General features: G+C 55.9%; 1 protein-coding gene across 4 annotated transcripts in view; it reads left to right on the plus strand.

Moving 5' to 3' along the window:
* SPIB (Spi-B transcription factor) overlaps nt 1–16,243 on the plus strand; it is a 48,301-nt gene that overhangs the window by 13,953 nt on the left and 18,105 nt on the right. For 3 of the 4 annotated variants that reach the window (XM_030913338.1, XM_030913337.1, XM_030913339.1), the window contains exons 2-18: nt 1,000–1,205; nt 1,523–1,636; nt 3,528–3,674; nt 3,749–3,874; nt 3,955–4,123; nt 4,204–4,472; nt 4,818–4,984; nt 5,239–5,343; nt 8,046–8,186; nt 8,278–8,388; nt 8,860–9,051; nt 9,204–9,292; nt 10,444–10,560; nt 10,783–10,896; nt 11,180–11,327; nt 15,480–15,575; nt 15,792–15,929. In XM_030913338.1, coding sequence (XP_030769198.1) covers nt 1,004–1,205; nt 1,523–1,636; nt 3,528–3,674; nt 3,749–3,874; nt 3,955–4,123; nt 4,204–4,472; nt 4,818–4,984; nt 5,239–5,343; nt 8,046–8,186; nt 8,278–8,388; nt 8,860–9,051; nt 9,204–9,292; nt 10,444–10,560; nt 10,783–10,896; nt 11,180–11,327; nt 15,480–15,575; nt 15,792–15,929 — 2,445 coding nt within the window. In that variant the 5' untranslated portion in view covers nt 1,000–1,003. The remainder of the gene's footprint in view (nt 1–999; nt 1,206–1,522; nt 1,637–3,527; nt 3,675–3,748; nt 3,875–3,954; nt 4,124–4,203; nt 4,473–4,817; nt 4,985–5,238; nt 5,344–8,045; nt 8,187–8,277; nt 8,389–8,859; nt 9,052–9,203; nt 9,293–10,443; nt 10,561–10,782; nt 10,897–11,179; nt 11,328–15,479; nt 15,576–15,791; nt 15,930–16,243) is intronic. The other variant, XM_010369541.2, reaches the window with a different exon arrangement.

Raw genomic sequence — 16,243 nt, forward strand, 5'->3', positions numbered from 1 at the left:
TTACTATAAACAGCATTTAGGAGACAGTTGGAGAAATTGGGAAAGGTGCCCTTTATTTTATATCATCCTTGAGTCAGTGTTAAATGTCCTAGATTGTATTGTACTTTGCTCAGTGAAGGGAATTCCTTATTCTTAGGCACTACATGCTGAAGTGTGCAGGGGTATGGGATCTGCTAGGAACTCTCAAATTACTCAGGAAAAGAAGTCGTAATATGGTGTGCACGCCACACATGCGGGAAGGCAGAGAGAGGCGGCGAGGAAGCACACACATAACACACTGACCACTGGGGAGCCTGGGGAAGGGCATACAGGAGCTCTAGGGATTTGAGATTATGTCAAAGCATTTAGGTTGGTGCAAAAGTAATTGCAGTTTTTGTCATTTCAATGGCAGATGGCCTGGGTGCATGGTTGGTAGGTGAGGGCATCGAAGACAGAGGTTTATGGGAAATAAAGAGATGTGCTAAGGCCGGGTGTGGGGGCTGTAATCCCAGCACTTTGGGAGGCTGAGGTGGGTGGATCACCTCAGGTCAGGAGTTTAAGACCAGCCTGGCCAACATGGCAAAACCCCGTCTCTACTCAAAACACAAAAATTAGCTGGGTGTGGTGGTGGGCACCTGTAATCCCAGCTACTCGGGAGGCTGAGGGAAGAACCACTTGAACCTGGGAGTGGAGTTTGCAGTGAGCCGAGATCATGTCATTGCACTCCAGCCTGGGTGACAAGAGCACATCTCAAGAAAAAAGAGAGAGATGTGCCAAGGACCTAGTGTGATGGGAGAGATGGTCAGGGAGTCGAATGGCCTGCCATTGCAGTAGCTAACAGTTGAGCGTCTGCAATGTGCTCCCACCCCGCTGCCTGCAAGGTGCAGAGCTGTGTTAGTACAGCCACTCCAGAGTAGGAAAAGGCTCATCATGGTCATGGTGGGTGCATGGGATGCCATGGAGAAGACAGGGTAAGAGGTGTCTCTGGTCAGAAACTCCACCAAGCTCCAACTTGCCCAGCAGGATGGATGGCAAGCGGCGGCCAGGCCCAGGTCCCGGGGTGCCCCCAAAGCGGGCCCGTGGGAGCCTCTGGGATGATGATGATGCACATCAGCCATCCCAATTCGAGGAGGACCTGGCACTGATGGAGGAGATGGAGGCAGAGCACAGGCTGCAGGAGCAGGAGGAGGAGGAACTGCAGTCAGTCCTAGAGGGGATTGCAGATGGTAAGTCTTAGAGCTGGAAGCCCCTGCTGCCCAACCCATTGCTCCTGGTCTTGCCTTTGGTCCAAGAGTCAGCTGCAAAGCTGACCTGTGACCCCACTCTTGCCAACTTTGAATCCTACAAAGGACTGTCCTTTCCCCCCATGCCACCTGTGTGGCCTGCAGTGATTCTGGACCTGACCCTTGACCCCCATTCTCTTCCAAGTTTCCTGCCTGACCCAGACCGCCACCTCTGCCTGGCTCCTTTCAGAATCACATGCCATCCTGGCTGGGGAAGACCATGACTCCGTGTACCCCACTTCCTTCCCTTCCCCCACCAGGGCAGTTCCCACCGTCAGCCATAGATCCTCGCTGGTGTCGGCCCACACCACCCGCCCTGGACCCCCAGACAGAGCCCCTTATCTTCCAACAGCTGGAGATTGACCATTATGTGGGTGAGTTTGGGGGTTATGGGTGAGTGCTGGGGCCCTGCGCTCCTGGGGCAGAGGCCGGGCCAGGTCAGCCCTTCCAGCCATAGAGCTGTAGTGACAGAACAGACCAGTGGGTGCCAGGGCCTGTGGAGCGCGAAGCAAAGGTGACACAGGGTCAACTTGAGGGAGGTGCTTGGAGCGTTGAGCTGTTTTGCATACGTGGTGGCTGCAGCCTGTGCAAGGACCTTTGTGCCTTAAAATTCATAACACTAGACACGTACACCAAAAGTCAATTTGACTTTTTTTTTTTTTTTTGAGATGGAGTCTTGCTCTGTTGCCCAGGCGAGGGTGTAGTGGCGTGATCTCGGCTCACTGCAACCTCCGCCTCTGGGGTTCAAGTGATTCTCCTGCCTCAGCCTCCCAAGTATCTGGGATTACAGGCACACACCACCATGCCTGGCTAATTTTTGTATTTTTAGTAGAGATTGGCTTTCGCCATGTTGGCTAGGCTGGTCTTGAACTCCTGACCTCAAGTGATCCACCTGCATTGGCCTCCTAAAGTGCTGAGATTATAGGTGTGAGACACCATGCCCAGCCCAATTTGACTTTTTATGAGATTTTTTTTTTTTTTTGAGACAAGATTTCTCTCTGTTGCCCAGGCTGGAGTGCACCTAGCCAATAATTATTTATTTATTTATTTATTTATTTATTTATTTTTATGGAGTCTTGCTCTTGTCGCCCAGGCTGGAGTGCAGTGGCACGCTCTTGGCTCACTATAACCTCCACCTTCTGAGTTCAAGTGATTCTTCTGCCTCAGCCTCTCAAGTAGCTGGGATTACAGGTACCCGCCATCACACCTGGCTAATTTTTGTATTTTTAGTAGAGACGGGATTTTGCCATGTTGGTCAGGCTGGTTTCGAACTCCTGACCTCAGGTGATCTGCCAACCTTGGCCTCCCAAAGTGCTGGGATTACAGGAATGAGTGACTGCGCCCGGCCAATTTTTTTTGTTTTTTTGAAACAGAGTCTCCCTCTGTCACCCAGGCCGGAGGGTAGTGGCACAATCATGGTTCACTGTAACCTCAACCTCCTGGGCTCAAGTGATCCTCCCACCTCAGCCTCCGAGTAGCTAGGACTACAGGTGTGCACCACAATGTCTGCCTTACTTTTAAAAATATACTTTTGGGCCCGGTGTGGTGGCTCAAGCCTGTAAACCCAGCACTTTCAAAGGCTGAGGCAGGCTGATCACTTGACGTCAGGAGTTTGAGACCAGTCTGGCCAACATGGTAAAACCCCATCTCTACTAAAAATTCAAAAAATTAGCCAGCTGTGGTAGCACGGGCCTGTAATCTCAGCTATTCAGGTGACTTTCAACCTGGGAGGTGGTTGAAATATATATATAACATATGTGTAATGTATATCATATGTTCTTTATATATGTTATTTTATATATAACATATATATTAATGTACTTTGTACGGACAAATATATTTATACAGATAATATGTTATGTGTGTGTGTGTGTGTGTGTATATATATATATGTTTTGTTTTGTTTTTTTTTTTGAGACTGGGTCTCGCTCTGTCGCCCAGGCTGGTCTCAAAGTCCTGGGCTCTAGCGATCCTCCCGCCTCGCTCTCACAAAGCACTGGAATCACAGGTGTGAGTCACTGTGCACGGCCAGTTGGTTTTATCTTGTAATAAAAAAGAGGGGCCTCCCTGTAATTGTGCTGTGGAGAATGGATCCTGGGGGATGAGGGTGGAGATGGGAACCAGGGCGGAGGCTGAAATGGACACAGGGAATGGTAAGGGGCAGGAGTGCCCCAGGCTGCAGGCCCCAAGGTATTTCGAGGCTGTGGAGGCACACCTCGGAGGACCCTGAGACACATGGCCGCTGTCTTACCTGTGGCCCCACAGGCCCAGCGCAGCCTGTGCCTGGCGGGCCCCCACTGTCCCGCGGCTCCGTGCCTGTGCTCCGCGCCTTCGGGGTCACCGATGAGGGGGTCTCTGTCTGCTGCCACATCCACGGCTTCGCTCCCTACTTCTACACCCCAGCGCCCCCTGGTGAGTGGCCCCCACCCAGCCCCTCCCCGAGCCACTGGAGCCCCCTGCACCTCTGACCACCCCTCCCACACCAGGTTTCAGGCCCGAGCACCTGGGTGACTTGCAGCGGGAGCTAAACTTGGCCATCAGTCGGGACAATCGCGGGGGGAAGGAGCTGACCGGGCCGGCCGTGCTGGCCGTGGAGCTGTGCTCCCGAGAGAGTGAGTGCTCCCCCGGGATCAGCGGGTTGGGGGGTCCCCTGGGGAGGCCATTGGCCGGTCCCAGCTTCTTCCATCTGCAGGCATGTTTGGGTACCACGGGCACGGACCCTCCCCATTCCTGCGCATCACCCTGGCACTGCCGCGCCTTGTGGCCCCGGCCCGCCGTCTCCTGGAACAGGGCATCCGTGTGACAGGCCTGGGCACGCCCAGCTTCGCGCCCTACGAGGCCAATGTCGACTTTGAGATCCGGTACGGCCTCTGCCTCACTTCTCCAGCCTCTATCCCCGCCCTCGGGCAGCCCCTGTCCACTGACCCCCAGCCTCCTCCAGGTTCATGGTGGACACAGGCATCGTCGGCTGCAACTGGCTGGAGCTCCCAGCCGGGAAATACACCCTGAGGCTGAAGAAGAAGGTGCAGGGCTTCCCAGGGCAGGGCCTGCTGCCACTGCTGACCCACCCATGCCCACAGGCTACGCAGTGCCAGCTGGAGGCAGATGTGCTGTGGTCTGACGTGGTCAGTCACCCACCGGAAGGGCCGTGGCAGCGCATTGCACCCTTGCGCGTGCTCAGCTTTGATATCGAGTGCGCTGGCCGCAAAGGTCTGTCCCCGGGCCCGGGCTCCTGCCCGCCTCATTGTTGGTACCAGGCAGGGTGTCGGGAGGGCAGGCCCTGGGAATGGCAAGTGCGAAGGTACTGGGGTGGGAGCACCCTAGCCCATGTGGCCAGATGGAGTGAGCACGGAGGGTGTGGAGATGGCCTGGAGGTAAGGGCGGAGCAGGAGCCAGGGTGAGCCACACAGGGCTGCAGGGCTGCAGGGCCACAGGGCAGCAGGACCAGGGCCGGCAGGCAGTGGTGACAGCCCTAGGGAGATGGGAAGTGTAGCCTCCCTGCTATGTCAGGAGTGAGGGGCAGGAGTCAGGCCCCTGCATCCTCCTCCCTCACAGGCATCTTCCCTGAGCCTGAGCGGGACCCAGTCATCCAGATCTGCTCGCTAGGCCTGCGCTGGGGGGAGCAGGAGCCCTTCCTGCGCCTGGCGCTCACCCTGCGGCCCTGTGCCCCTATCCTGGGCGCCAAGGTGCAGAGCTACGAGAAGGAGGAGGACCTGCTACAGGTAGCTCTCGTTCCGCGCCCCACACCATTTCCTGGAGGCCCCACCAGCCTCCACGTCCTGAGCCATCAGTCCCCAGGTGCTGCGACGCCCGTGTCTGTGGGTCTGGGTGGGCCCCTGTGCACTGAGGCTTGAGCACTTCCCCTCTGGGTTCTGCAGGATTTTCAGGGGTGGCTGGAGTTCTAGAACATTCTGGAAGTAGGGGACTCCGTGGCAGGGCAACCTACCAGGGTGACCCGGTGTGCTCCCACCCCCAGGCCTGGTCCACCTTCATCTGCATCATGGACCCCGACGTGATCACCGGTTACAACATCCAGAACTTCGACCTTCCATACCTCATCTCTCGGGCCCAGACCCTCAAGGTGAGGGCTGGGCAGGCGGGGGGATTCTCTCAGATGCCCCAGGTGTGGCCTCCAGGCTCTGGGCCTCCTTCCCGCTCCCTCTCCTGGCCCTGCCCTGCTCCAAGTCGGAAAAGTTACTGTGGCTTTTGTCAGAGACAAGGAGGGGGTTACAGTGAAGTAAGAGAAGGCTGTGCATTCGGATGTCGGACTGAAGCTTGCAGGGGTTCAACAAGCCATTGAAGCAGCCACTGAATCCCAGTCTTCCTTTAGGTTATATCAGCATAAGGGAAAGAATCATAATGAAGGAGGAGGAGGGGGGAGTGTGTTGACGGACGGGGCAAATTCCAGATGCTTGTTGAGTCTGGGTGTGTGTAAGGGTAGATTCCTCTGCCCGAGTTGCTGTGACAAAGAGCCACAGACCAGGTGGCTGAAAACAGCAAAAGGTCATTGTCTCACCGTCCTGAAGGCTGGAAAGTCCACGACCACAGTGTCAGCGGGCCTGCTTCCTTCTGGGGCTGCGAGGGAGGACCGGTTCCCGGCCTCTCTCCTTGGCTTACAGACGGACATTGGCCCCCTGTGCCTCTTTACACCGTCTTCTCGTCTTCTCTCTGTGCGTGTCTGTTCCCACATGTCCTCCTTCTTTTTTCCTTTGAGACGGAGTCTCACTCTGTCGCCCAGGCTGGAGTGTAGTGGTGTGATCTCAGCTCACTGCAAGCTCTGCCTCATGGGTTCACGCCATTCTCCTGCCTCAGCCTCCCAAGTAGCTGGGATTACAGGTGTCCATCACCACGCCCGGCTAATTTTTTATATTTTTAGTAGAGACGGGGTTTCACCGTATTAGCCAGGATGGTCTTGATCTCCTGACCTTGTGATCTGCCCGCCTCAGCTTCCCGAAGTGCTGGGATTACAGGCGTGAGCCACCGCGCCCGGCCCTTTTTTTTTTTTTTTTTTTTTTTTTTTTTTTTTGAGGTGGAGTCTTGCTGTGTCACCCAAGCTGGAGTGCGATGGAGCGACTGAGGCTCACTGCAACTCCGCCTCCCAGGTTCAAGTGATTCTCCTGCGTCGGCCTCCCGGGTTGCTGGGACTACAGGCTCATGCCACCACACTCCGCTAATTTTTGCTTTTTTGTTGTTGTTTCTTGAGACAGAACTTCACTCTTGTCGCCCAGGCTGGAGTGCGGTGGCGCAATCTCGGCTCACCACAACCTCCGCCTCCCAGGTTCAAGCAATTCTCCTGCCTCAGCCTCCCAAATAGCTGGGATTATAGGCGCCCACCTCCATGCTCGGCTAATTTTACATTTTGTTTTTGTTTTTGTTTTTCTGAGACGGAGTCTCCCCTCTGTCACCCAGGCTGGAGTGCAGTGGCGCAATCTCAGCTCACTGCAAGCTCCGCCTCCCGGGTTCCGGCCATTCTCCTGCTTCAGCCTCCCGAGTAGCTGGGACTACAGGTGCCTGCCACCTCGCCCGGCTAGCTTTTTGTATTTTTTAGTAGAGACGGGGTTTCACCGTGTTAGCCAGGATGGTCTCGATCTCCTGACCTCGTGATCCGCCCGTCTCGGCCTCCCAAAGTGCTGGGATTACAGGCTTGAGCCACCGCGCCCGGCCCCTAATTTTACATTTTTAGTAGAGACAGGGTTTCTCCATGTTGACCAGGCTGATCTCGAACTCCCGATCTGAGGTGATCTGCCCACTTCGGCCTCCCAAAGTGCTGGGATTACAGGCGTGAGCCAGTGCATCTGGCCCACATGTCCTCTTTGTAGTGATACCGTCATGGGATGCGTGCCCACCCCAGTGACCTCATCTTTGCTTGACCCCCTGCAAAGACATATTTCCAAATGAGGTTACATTCTGAGGTGCTGGGGGTTAGGACTTCAACATCTTTTGGGAGAACATGGTTCAGCCCTTAACAGGGTATATTGCCTTATTTTCCTGCTTTTCTCTATGTCTGGCCAGCTTGGTAATGGAAAAACAAAACAGGCTGGGTGTGGTGGCCCATGCCTGTAATCCCAGCACTTTGGGAGGATGAGGCGAGAGGATCGATTGAGCCCAGGAGTTCAAGACTAGCCAGGGTTACATAACAAGACTCTGTTTCTATTAAAAAGAAAAAAAGAAAAAATCCATTCTAAAAAACAGAACAAACTGTTAGGACCCCCAGTGGCTCCAGCTGTACATTCCACAGCGTGGCACTGATGCCTGGGCCACTGCCGCCTCCTCCCCTTCCCTGGGCAGCCCTCACCCTCTGCTCTGGCCCCAGCTCACGCTTCTTCTGGCCTCAGTCTCCCCCAGGCTGGGCCCTAGCACCCTGCAAGGCCCCCTCCACCCAGGCGCCCTCCAGCGCCCTCAGCATCCATCTCAGTCCAGCTCCACGTCACCTCCTGCCTCTGCCCCAACCTGGCCGCCTGCTCACAGTGTCTCCAAATCTTTTCCTGTTTCCCGGCTAGGTGCAGCCCGCAGACACCAGGCTCTGTCCGTAGCCCCCAGTCCATCCGGGCCCGTGACTCTCCCTGTCCCAGCCCTGAATGCAGCTTCGTCCTCCCTCCGGACTCCCTCCCCAGCCTTCAGCCCCCCACACCCAGCCCGAGACTGTCTTTCTGTCCCCAGGGTTGCTCTCAACCCCCGAGGGTTGCTATAAGGAGGTTGTGGTCGGTCTCGATCTCCGTTCCTCTGGCTGATGTGACACTGGGGACCCGCAGCCTGCTGCACACCCTGCCTCTCCCCCGCCAGGTACAAACATTCCCTTTCCTGGGCCGTGTGGCTGGCCTTCGCTCCAACATCCGGGAGTCGTCATTCCAGTCCAAGCAGACGGGCCGGCGGGACACCAAGGTGGTCAGCATGGTGGGCCGTGTGCAGATGGACATGCTGCAGGTACAGCCGGGCCAGGCGGGAGGAGGTGTGTCCCTGTCCTCGGGAGGCCACTGCCCAGGCCTGCAGCCGAGCAGCCCATCCACCCACCTAGGTGCTGCTGCGGGAGTACAAGCTCCGCTCCTACACGCTTAATGCCGTCAGCTTCCACTTCCTGGGCGAGCAGAAGGAGGACGTGCAGCACAGCATCATCACCGACCTGCAGGTGCCTGCCGCCTCCCTGACCTCTCCCCTGACCTCTGACCTCTGACCCCCACCTCACCCTTCCCCAGCCCCTAACCTCAACTTCACACCCCCATGTCTGACTTCACTTTTTGACCTGCTGTTATGACCTGTGACCTTACCTGCCACCCACCTTTTTCTGATCTCTAACCCCAGATTTCTCTCCACTCCTGTGACCTCTGTTACTATGACCTTGGCTCCACTTTCCTGGCCTGACCACAGGTCCACGGTGGCCTTCAGGCTGCTCCTTTCTCCTCCCTCTGACCCTGTGGACTCCCTGGCCCCCAACACTACCTCCATCCCCACCCAGACCCTGATGGCTTGGAGGCTGCCCCTGCCCACCTCACCTCCCAGGCCCTCTCCAGGCTACCTCACCCTGACCCTCACTTCCTCCTCCTGCTCTGCCTCCCACCCCCAACTCCTGGTCCCTGACCCCATCCGTGCCCATCCCCAGAATGGGAACGACCAGACCCGCCGCCGCCTAGCCGTGTACTGCCTGAAGGACGCCTATCTGCCGCTGCGGCTGCTGGAGCGGCTCATGGTGCTGGTGAACGCCGTGGAGATGGCGAGGGTCACTGGCGTGCCCCTCAGCTACCTGCTCAGCCGTGGTCAGCAGGTCAAGGTCGTATCCCAGCTGTTGCGGCAGGTCAGTAGCCGAGACCTGTCCTCACCACTCCCCACCAGGCACATCTCTGGCCCCCTCCAGGCGATGGCATCTGGGATGCACTTTTTCTCCCCGTTCCCAATCCGCACAACCCCACCTATACCCACTCCGTTTTCCACCTTCTCCCCTCCCAGGCTATGCACGAGGGGCTGCTGATGCCCGTGGTGAGGTCGGAGGGTGGCGAGGACTACACGGGAGCCACTGTCATCGAGCCCCTCAAAGGGTGAGGCCCCAGGCTTGTACCTATAACCTCTAGGAGGCTGAGGTGGGAGGATCACTTGAGCTCAGGAGTTTGAGAATAGCCAGGGCAACATAGTGAGACCCCTGCTCCACAAAAAATTTTTTAAAATGAGCCAGGCCCATGGTTTCTCACGTCTGTAATCCCAGCACTTTGGGAGGCCGAGTTGGGCGGATTACGAGGTCAGGAGATCAAGACCATCTTGGCTAACACGGTGAAACCCCGTCTCTACTAAAAATACAAAAAAATTAGCCGGGCGTGGTGGCAGGCGCCTGTAGTCCCAGCTACTCGGGAGACTGAGGCAGGAGAATGGCGTGAACCTGGGAGGCGGAGCTTGCAGTGAGCCAAAATTACGCCACTGCACTCCAGTCTGGGTGACAGAGCGAGACTCCGTCTCAAAAAAAAAAAAAAAAAAAAAAAATGAGCCAGGCCTGGTGGTGCATGCCTGTAATCCCAGCTACTTGGGAGGCTGAGCTGGGAGGATGATGAGCCTGGGAGGTGGAGGCTGCAGTGAGCGATGATTGTGCCACTGCCCTCCAGCCTGGGTGACAGAGCAAGACCCTGGCCCTAAAATTAATAGGCCGGGTACGGTAGCTCACACCTGTAATCCCAGCACTTTGGGAGGCTGAGGTGGGCGAATCACAAAGTCAGGAGATTGAGACCATCCTGGCTAACATGGTGAAACCCCGTTTCTACTAAAAATACAAAAATTAGCTGGGCATGGTGGCACACGCCTGTAGTCCCAGCTACTCAGGATGCTAAGGCAGGAGAATCGCTTGAACTTGGGAGGCGGAGGTTGCAGTGAGCCTCCCAGGCTCAAACAATCCTACTGCCTCTGGCCCCTGAGTAGCTGGGACCACAGGCATGCACCACCACACCTAGCTAATTTTTAAAAATTTTTTGTAGACATGGGGTTTTGCCATGTTGCCCAGGCTGGTCTGGAACCCCTGAGTTCAAGCGATCCTCCTGCCTCAGCCTTCCAAAGTGCTGGGATTACAGGAGTGAGCACTGCTCCCAGCTAATGAATGATTTTTTCTTTTTTTTTTTTTTGTTAAAGGGTGAGGCCACAAGACAGGGCAGGGGGCGGCATGGGAACTTGTAGCTCTGACTCCCCGCCACGGCTGCTCCCCTCCCAGGTACTACGACGTCCCCATCGCCACCCTGGACTTCTCCTCGCTGTACCCGTCCATCATGATGGCCCACAACCTGTGCTACACCACGCTCCTGCGACCCGGGGCTGCGCAGAAACTGGGGTATGGTGTCCAATTCAGCACGTGTCCCCCGAGGCCCACCTGGGCCCTCCCTTGAGGGGCTCAGTCTGGCGGGGGGAGATAGGCACAGGCCCAGAGATAGTGGGGAGTGAAGGGGTGCTTGAGGGGCCTGCATGTGCTCATGGCCAAGGCCAGGACTGTAAGGCAGAGGTGGGGCTAGAGGAGAAGGGTGGCCGGCAGTCACCCCGCCATCTTCCAACCCAGCCTGACTGAGGATCAGTTCATCAAGACGCCCACCGGGGACGAGTTTGTGAAGACCTCAGTGCGGAAGGGGCTGCTGCCCCAGATCCTGGAGAACCTGCTCAGTGCCCGGAAGAGGTGAGCCCTGGAGATCCCCTGCTTGGAGCTCAGACCTGCTGGGGCCTCTGGGCAATCCCTGTCCCTCACTGGGACACCCCAGGGCTGTCCGGCCACCCTGCCCACAGCTGTGTGTGAATTAGCACAAGGCATCCCCTCTTGGCAGCTTCCTTTCGCCCCCTTGACCAGAAGCTTCTGTGCAGTGCACAGCACGCCCAACTGTACATGGCACCCACTTCCAGAAAGGAGCCCTGACCAGTGCCCGGGCGCCACCTGAGTGTGCTTTGCCTGTGTTCCCTTGCAGGGCCAAGGCCGAGCTGGCCAAGGAGACAGACCCCCTGCGGCGCCAGGTCCTGGATGGACGGCAGCTGGCGCTGAAGGTGAGCGCCAACTCCGTATATGGCTTCACCGGCGCCCAGGTGGGCAAGTTGCCATGCCTGGAGATCTCACAGGTGAGCACTCGGGCCCCTGGCAGGCAACTGGGGGCAGGTGGGCCCCCTGTGTAGGAGACCAGGGCTCCATGTTGGGGACCTGTATCCAGAGGACTGGGCGCCCCGACTCACTGGCCTTCTAGAGAAAGGATGCCAGCGTGGCTTGAGCAATTGGTCCATTCATTCACTCAGCAAATGCCTCCTGAGCACACACTGGTCAGGGCTCTGTGCCCTGGGGATACAGAGGGGGACACAGTGGATGAGAGTCTCTTTCCCTGTCAGCTCGCAGCCCAGTGGGAACACTGACAGGTCCGTGGTAAACGTGTTCAGGACACAAGTGGAACTACGAGCTTTGCAGCCAGATAAAGCGGGAGGTGCGGACTTGGGGGAAGTGATGGGGCTGGGCGGGACTCACCGCTCTCAGTAGGCGACGCTCACGCAGAGGCCAAGGGACGTGGGGAGGGAAGCCATTCACCGTCCTCACGGCAGCATCCCGGCCTGCCTACCCACGGCAGCTCTGCTGCTCGGACAGAAAAACAGATTCTTTGAAAGCACAGAGGGCCTGAGTTTCTGAGTTTGCCAAGCTGGGGTCAGTGCCTCAGCTCCTGGCATATGAGGACCTCGGAAGGGTCTTCCTGTCCAGCCTTCTCCACTGGGACTTGGGTCTTGGCCCATTCCAGGCCAGTAGCTGTGCCGCTCTGCTTGGTTACCTCTAGCCACGGGGAACTCCCTCCCTGGCTGGGCCCTGCGTCAGTTTTCAGAGAGCTCTGGGTGACAGGCTTGGATGAATTCTCAGTGGGTGGGGCCTTTGTACACACACACCCACCCGCAGTTCTGGGACCCAAAGACCACTCAAGGCTCAGTGATTCACTAGAAGTACTCAGAGAGCTCAGAAAAGCTGGTTCTCATGGTTATGATTTAATACAGCGAAAGGACACAGATTAAACTCAGCAAAGGAAAGAGGTGCACAGGGCAGGGTGTCGGAGGGACCAGGCGTGTCTTCCAGTTGTGCTCTCCCAGTAGAGTTACCGGGATGGCCCTCCTTTCTCCTAGCATTGATGCGTGGCCACACACATGCAGCATTGCCAACCTGAGGCTCTCACCCAAGCTTTGGGGTCCAGGGTTTTTCTTGGGTGTCAGTCCTGTAGGCATGGAGCACCCTGTGACTGGCCGTAGTGACTCCATCATCCCCAGGCCCCTCAGCAACCCCCAGAGGTCAAACCGATACTGCATGGCCCAGGGCCTCATCATAAACCATGTTAGTGTCAACTGCCTGGTGTGGTTCAAAGTCCCAGGTACACAGACACCTTTTTTTTTTTTTTTTTTTTTTTTTTTTTGAGACAGTCTCACTCTGTCACCCAGGCTGGAGTAGTGCAGTGGCACAGTCATGGCTCACGGCAGCCTCAACCTCCTGGACTCAAGTGAGCCTCCCACCTTAGCCTCCCAAGTGGCTGGAACTGCAGGCACGCACCACCTATTTTTGTTATTTTTTGTAGAGATGGGGTCTCGCCATGTGCCCAGGCTGGAACAGAGACACTGTTATCAGGCAGGATATTCTAGGGGCTTTGACTTCCAGGAACCAGGCAAGAGCCAGACCTTTCTTTGCACAAAGTGAATTGCTCACTGCATGCCCTCAACTGCCCTCCGCCTTTCACAGTCCCCAGCTGCCTCCCCAGCCTCTTCGTGGAAAGGGGCGGCTGTGTGGACATCAGGCTTCAGCCCTGAAGCAGAGGCCAGGCCAAGAGAGCACGGCTTGGCCCTCCCCTGGGACTGCCTCTTACCAATCCGGTGTCTCTGTCTTTTCTCTCTCAGTCGCTTCCCTCTGTCACTACTCTGTTTCTGCCTCTTGACCTCTTTCCTTATTTCTGTCTCTCAAGCTTATGGGAGAAAGAGGTGGAATAATAAAAATGCAGTGGGCCGGGCGCGGTGGCTCACACCTGTAGTCCCAGCGCTTTAGGAGGCCAAGGCAGGTGGATCACGAGGTCAGGAGTTTAAGACCAGCCTGGCCAACATGGTGAAACCCCGTCTCTACTAAAAATACAAAAAATTAGCCAGGAGTGGTGGCAGCTGCCTGTAATCCCAGCTACTCAGGAGGCTGAGGTGGGACAATCGCTTGAACCCGGGAGGCGGAGCTTGCAGTGCACCAAGGTTGCGCCACTGCAGTCCAGCCTGGGCAACAGAACGAAACTCTGTCTCAAAAAAAATAATAATAATAATGAATCACAGTGTTTCACGACTGTAATCCCAACACTTATGTGACACTGAGGAGAGAGGATCACTTGAGGCCAGGAGTTGGAGACCAGCCTGGGCAACATAGTGAAACCCCATCTCTACCAAAAATACAACCAAACAAAACTAGGCAGGCGTGGTGGCGGCTCATGCCTAGAGTTGCAGCTACTCAGGAGGCTGAGACGGGAAGATGACTTGAACCCAGCAGTTTGAGTTACAGTGAGCTGTGATGGCATCACTGCACTCCATTCTGGGTGACAGAGTTGAGACCTTGTCTCTCTTAGTTTTTGTTTATTTATTTTGAGATGGAGTCTCGCTCTGTCGCCTAGGCTGGAGTATAGTGGCGCAATCTTGGCTCACTGCAACCTCTACCTCCCAGGTTCAAGTGATTCTCCTGCCTCAGCCTCCTGAGTGGCTGGGATCACAGGCGCCTGCCACCACGCCTGGCTAATTTTTGTATTTTTAGTAGAGATGGGGTTTCACTATGTTGGCCAGGCTGGTCTTGAACTCCTGACCTCAGGTGATCCACCCACCTCAGCCTCCCAAAGTGCTGAGATTACAGGTGTGAGTCACCATGCTTGGCCTCCTGTTTCTTTTTTTTTTTTTTTTTTTTTTTTTTTGAGATGGAGTCTCACTCTGTCACCCAGGCTGGAGTGCAGTGGCCGGATCTCAGCTCACTGCAAGCTCCGCCTCCCAGGTTTACGCCATTCTCCTGCCTCAGCCTCCGGAGTAGCTGGGACTACAGGCGCCCGCCACCTCGCCCAGCTAGTTTTTTGTATTTTTTAGTAGAGACCGGGTTTCACCGTGTAGGCCAGGATGGTCTCGATCTCCTGACCTCGTGATCTGCCTGTCTCGGCCTCCCAAAGTGCTGGGATTACAGGCTTGAGCCACCGTGCCCGGCCGGCCTCTTGTTTCTTTAAAAAAAAAAAAGAAAGAAAGAAAAATATTAAATCATTTCAGGAGTCTCTTAAAAAAAAAAAAAAGAAATATTGTATGATTTCAGGAAAAGATTACAAAGGAAGGAAAAAGGAACATAAGACAGGTGGAACAAGTAAAAGCCAGACAGTAAAGTGGTAGACGTAAGACCAGCTATATCAGTAATTATACTAAATGTAAATGGACAAAATGCTCTAGTTAGACAGATTTCCTGACTGGATCCACACAAAAACAGAAGAATCACACCCATCTCTCCTTGGTGTCCCCACCCCCAGCCTCAGGTGTTTTTTTTGTTTTGTTTTGTTTTTGTCGTTGTTGTTTTAAAGTATTTTTTAGGGGAGTGTGTGTGTGTTGTGTGTGTGTGTGTATTTTTAGTAGAGATGAGGTTTCAGCATGTTGCCCAGGCTGGTCTTGAACTCCTGACCTCAAGTGATCCAGCCACCTCAGCCTCCCAAAGGCTGGGAGTACAGGCATGAGCCACCGTGCCAGCCAGTTTTCTTAATTCTAAAATAAGACAGTGGGTTTCTCAATGGTTTCTTAGTCAGGGTGGTACCACGCCCTGCCCTGCGGGGCATTTGTCAGTGTGTAGGTCGGGCCAGTTCTGGTGGCACAGGGATGGGGGTGGCACTGCTGGCTTCCAGGGATGAGGCCAGCTATGTCAGTGGTCCTATACCACAGAGAGCTGCCCAGAATGTCAGTGTGAGGGAAACACTGAGTCAGTGACCTCTTCAGGCCACAGTCTTTCCAGCATGCTTTTGATGTAGTCAGTTCCTCGTGCGTGGCCAGAGCTCTGAGCCGGGGAACCCAGTTCTTTCCACCTGACCGTTGAGGAGCAGCCTCGTAATCTCCTTTTGCAGATTTGGAAACTGAGGCCCAGGAGGGTCAGAGCGGCTTGTACATAAGCCCATGCCACTGGGAAATGGCAGAGGTGGGACCCCTCCCCCACCAGTCCATGTTCACTGCACATGGCCCCCAGGGCTTCACTCCACACGATTCTCTCCCCAACAGAGCGTCACGGGGTTCGGACGTCAGATGATTGAGAAAACCAAGCAACTGGTGGAGTCAAAGTACACAGTGGAGAATGGCTACAGCACCAGCGCCAAGGTCGGGGGCTGCCCCCCCGCTGCCCTGAGATGGGCCCTGGGCAGGTGGGGGGATGGAAGCAGGGCCGGGCCCCCCTGTCCCCGTGCCTCCTGGTCACACCCTGCCCACTCTCCTGTTGTATCCCTGGGTCCTGCTGGCATTAGCCGCCCACCCCCCCACACACACCAGTAGTTGACAGTAGGGAGTTGTTGACACACACATCCTCGCCCCCCACAGGTGGTGTATGGTGACACCGACTCCGTCATGTGCCGATTCGGTGTGTCCTCGGTGGCTGAGGCGATGGCTCTGGGGCGAGAGGCCGCGGACTGGGTGTCAGGTCACTTCCCGTCGCCCATCCGGCTCGAGTTTGAGAAGGTGCGTGGCTGGGTCAGGGGCTCTGCATTTAGGTTCCTTCATCAGGGTACTCAGGGCATCCCATTCTTTGGGTTCACATAAGCCTCAGTGTGAAGGGATTTTGCTGCTTAGATTCTCCTGAGGTTGGGGCCTTGGTTTTGGAAGCCTCCAAGGCCTTGGGCTTTGTTATACTGGACGGCATCTGTTCTTTGAAAACCCTGTCACAGTGTCCCTGGTTTTGAGGTTTCCCAATACCTGTCAGATGTGGAGCTGCCCTCCACGCAGGGACCCTAATGGGGGTGCATCTTGGATCTGTGCCCCATTGCCCCAGCCCT

The sequence above is a fragment of the Rhinopithecus roxellana genome, chromosome 12, assembly GCF_007565055.1.
Source record: "Rhinopithecus roxellana isolate Shanxi Qingling chromosome 12, ASM756505v1, whole genome shotgun sequence".
Classification (NCBI taxonomy): Eukaryota; Metazoa; Chordata; class Mammalia; order Primates; family Cercopithecidae; genus Rhinopithecus; species Rhinopithecus roxellana.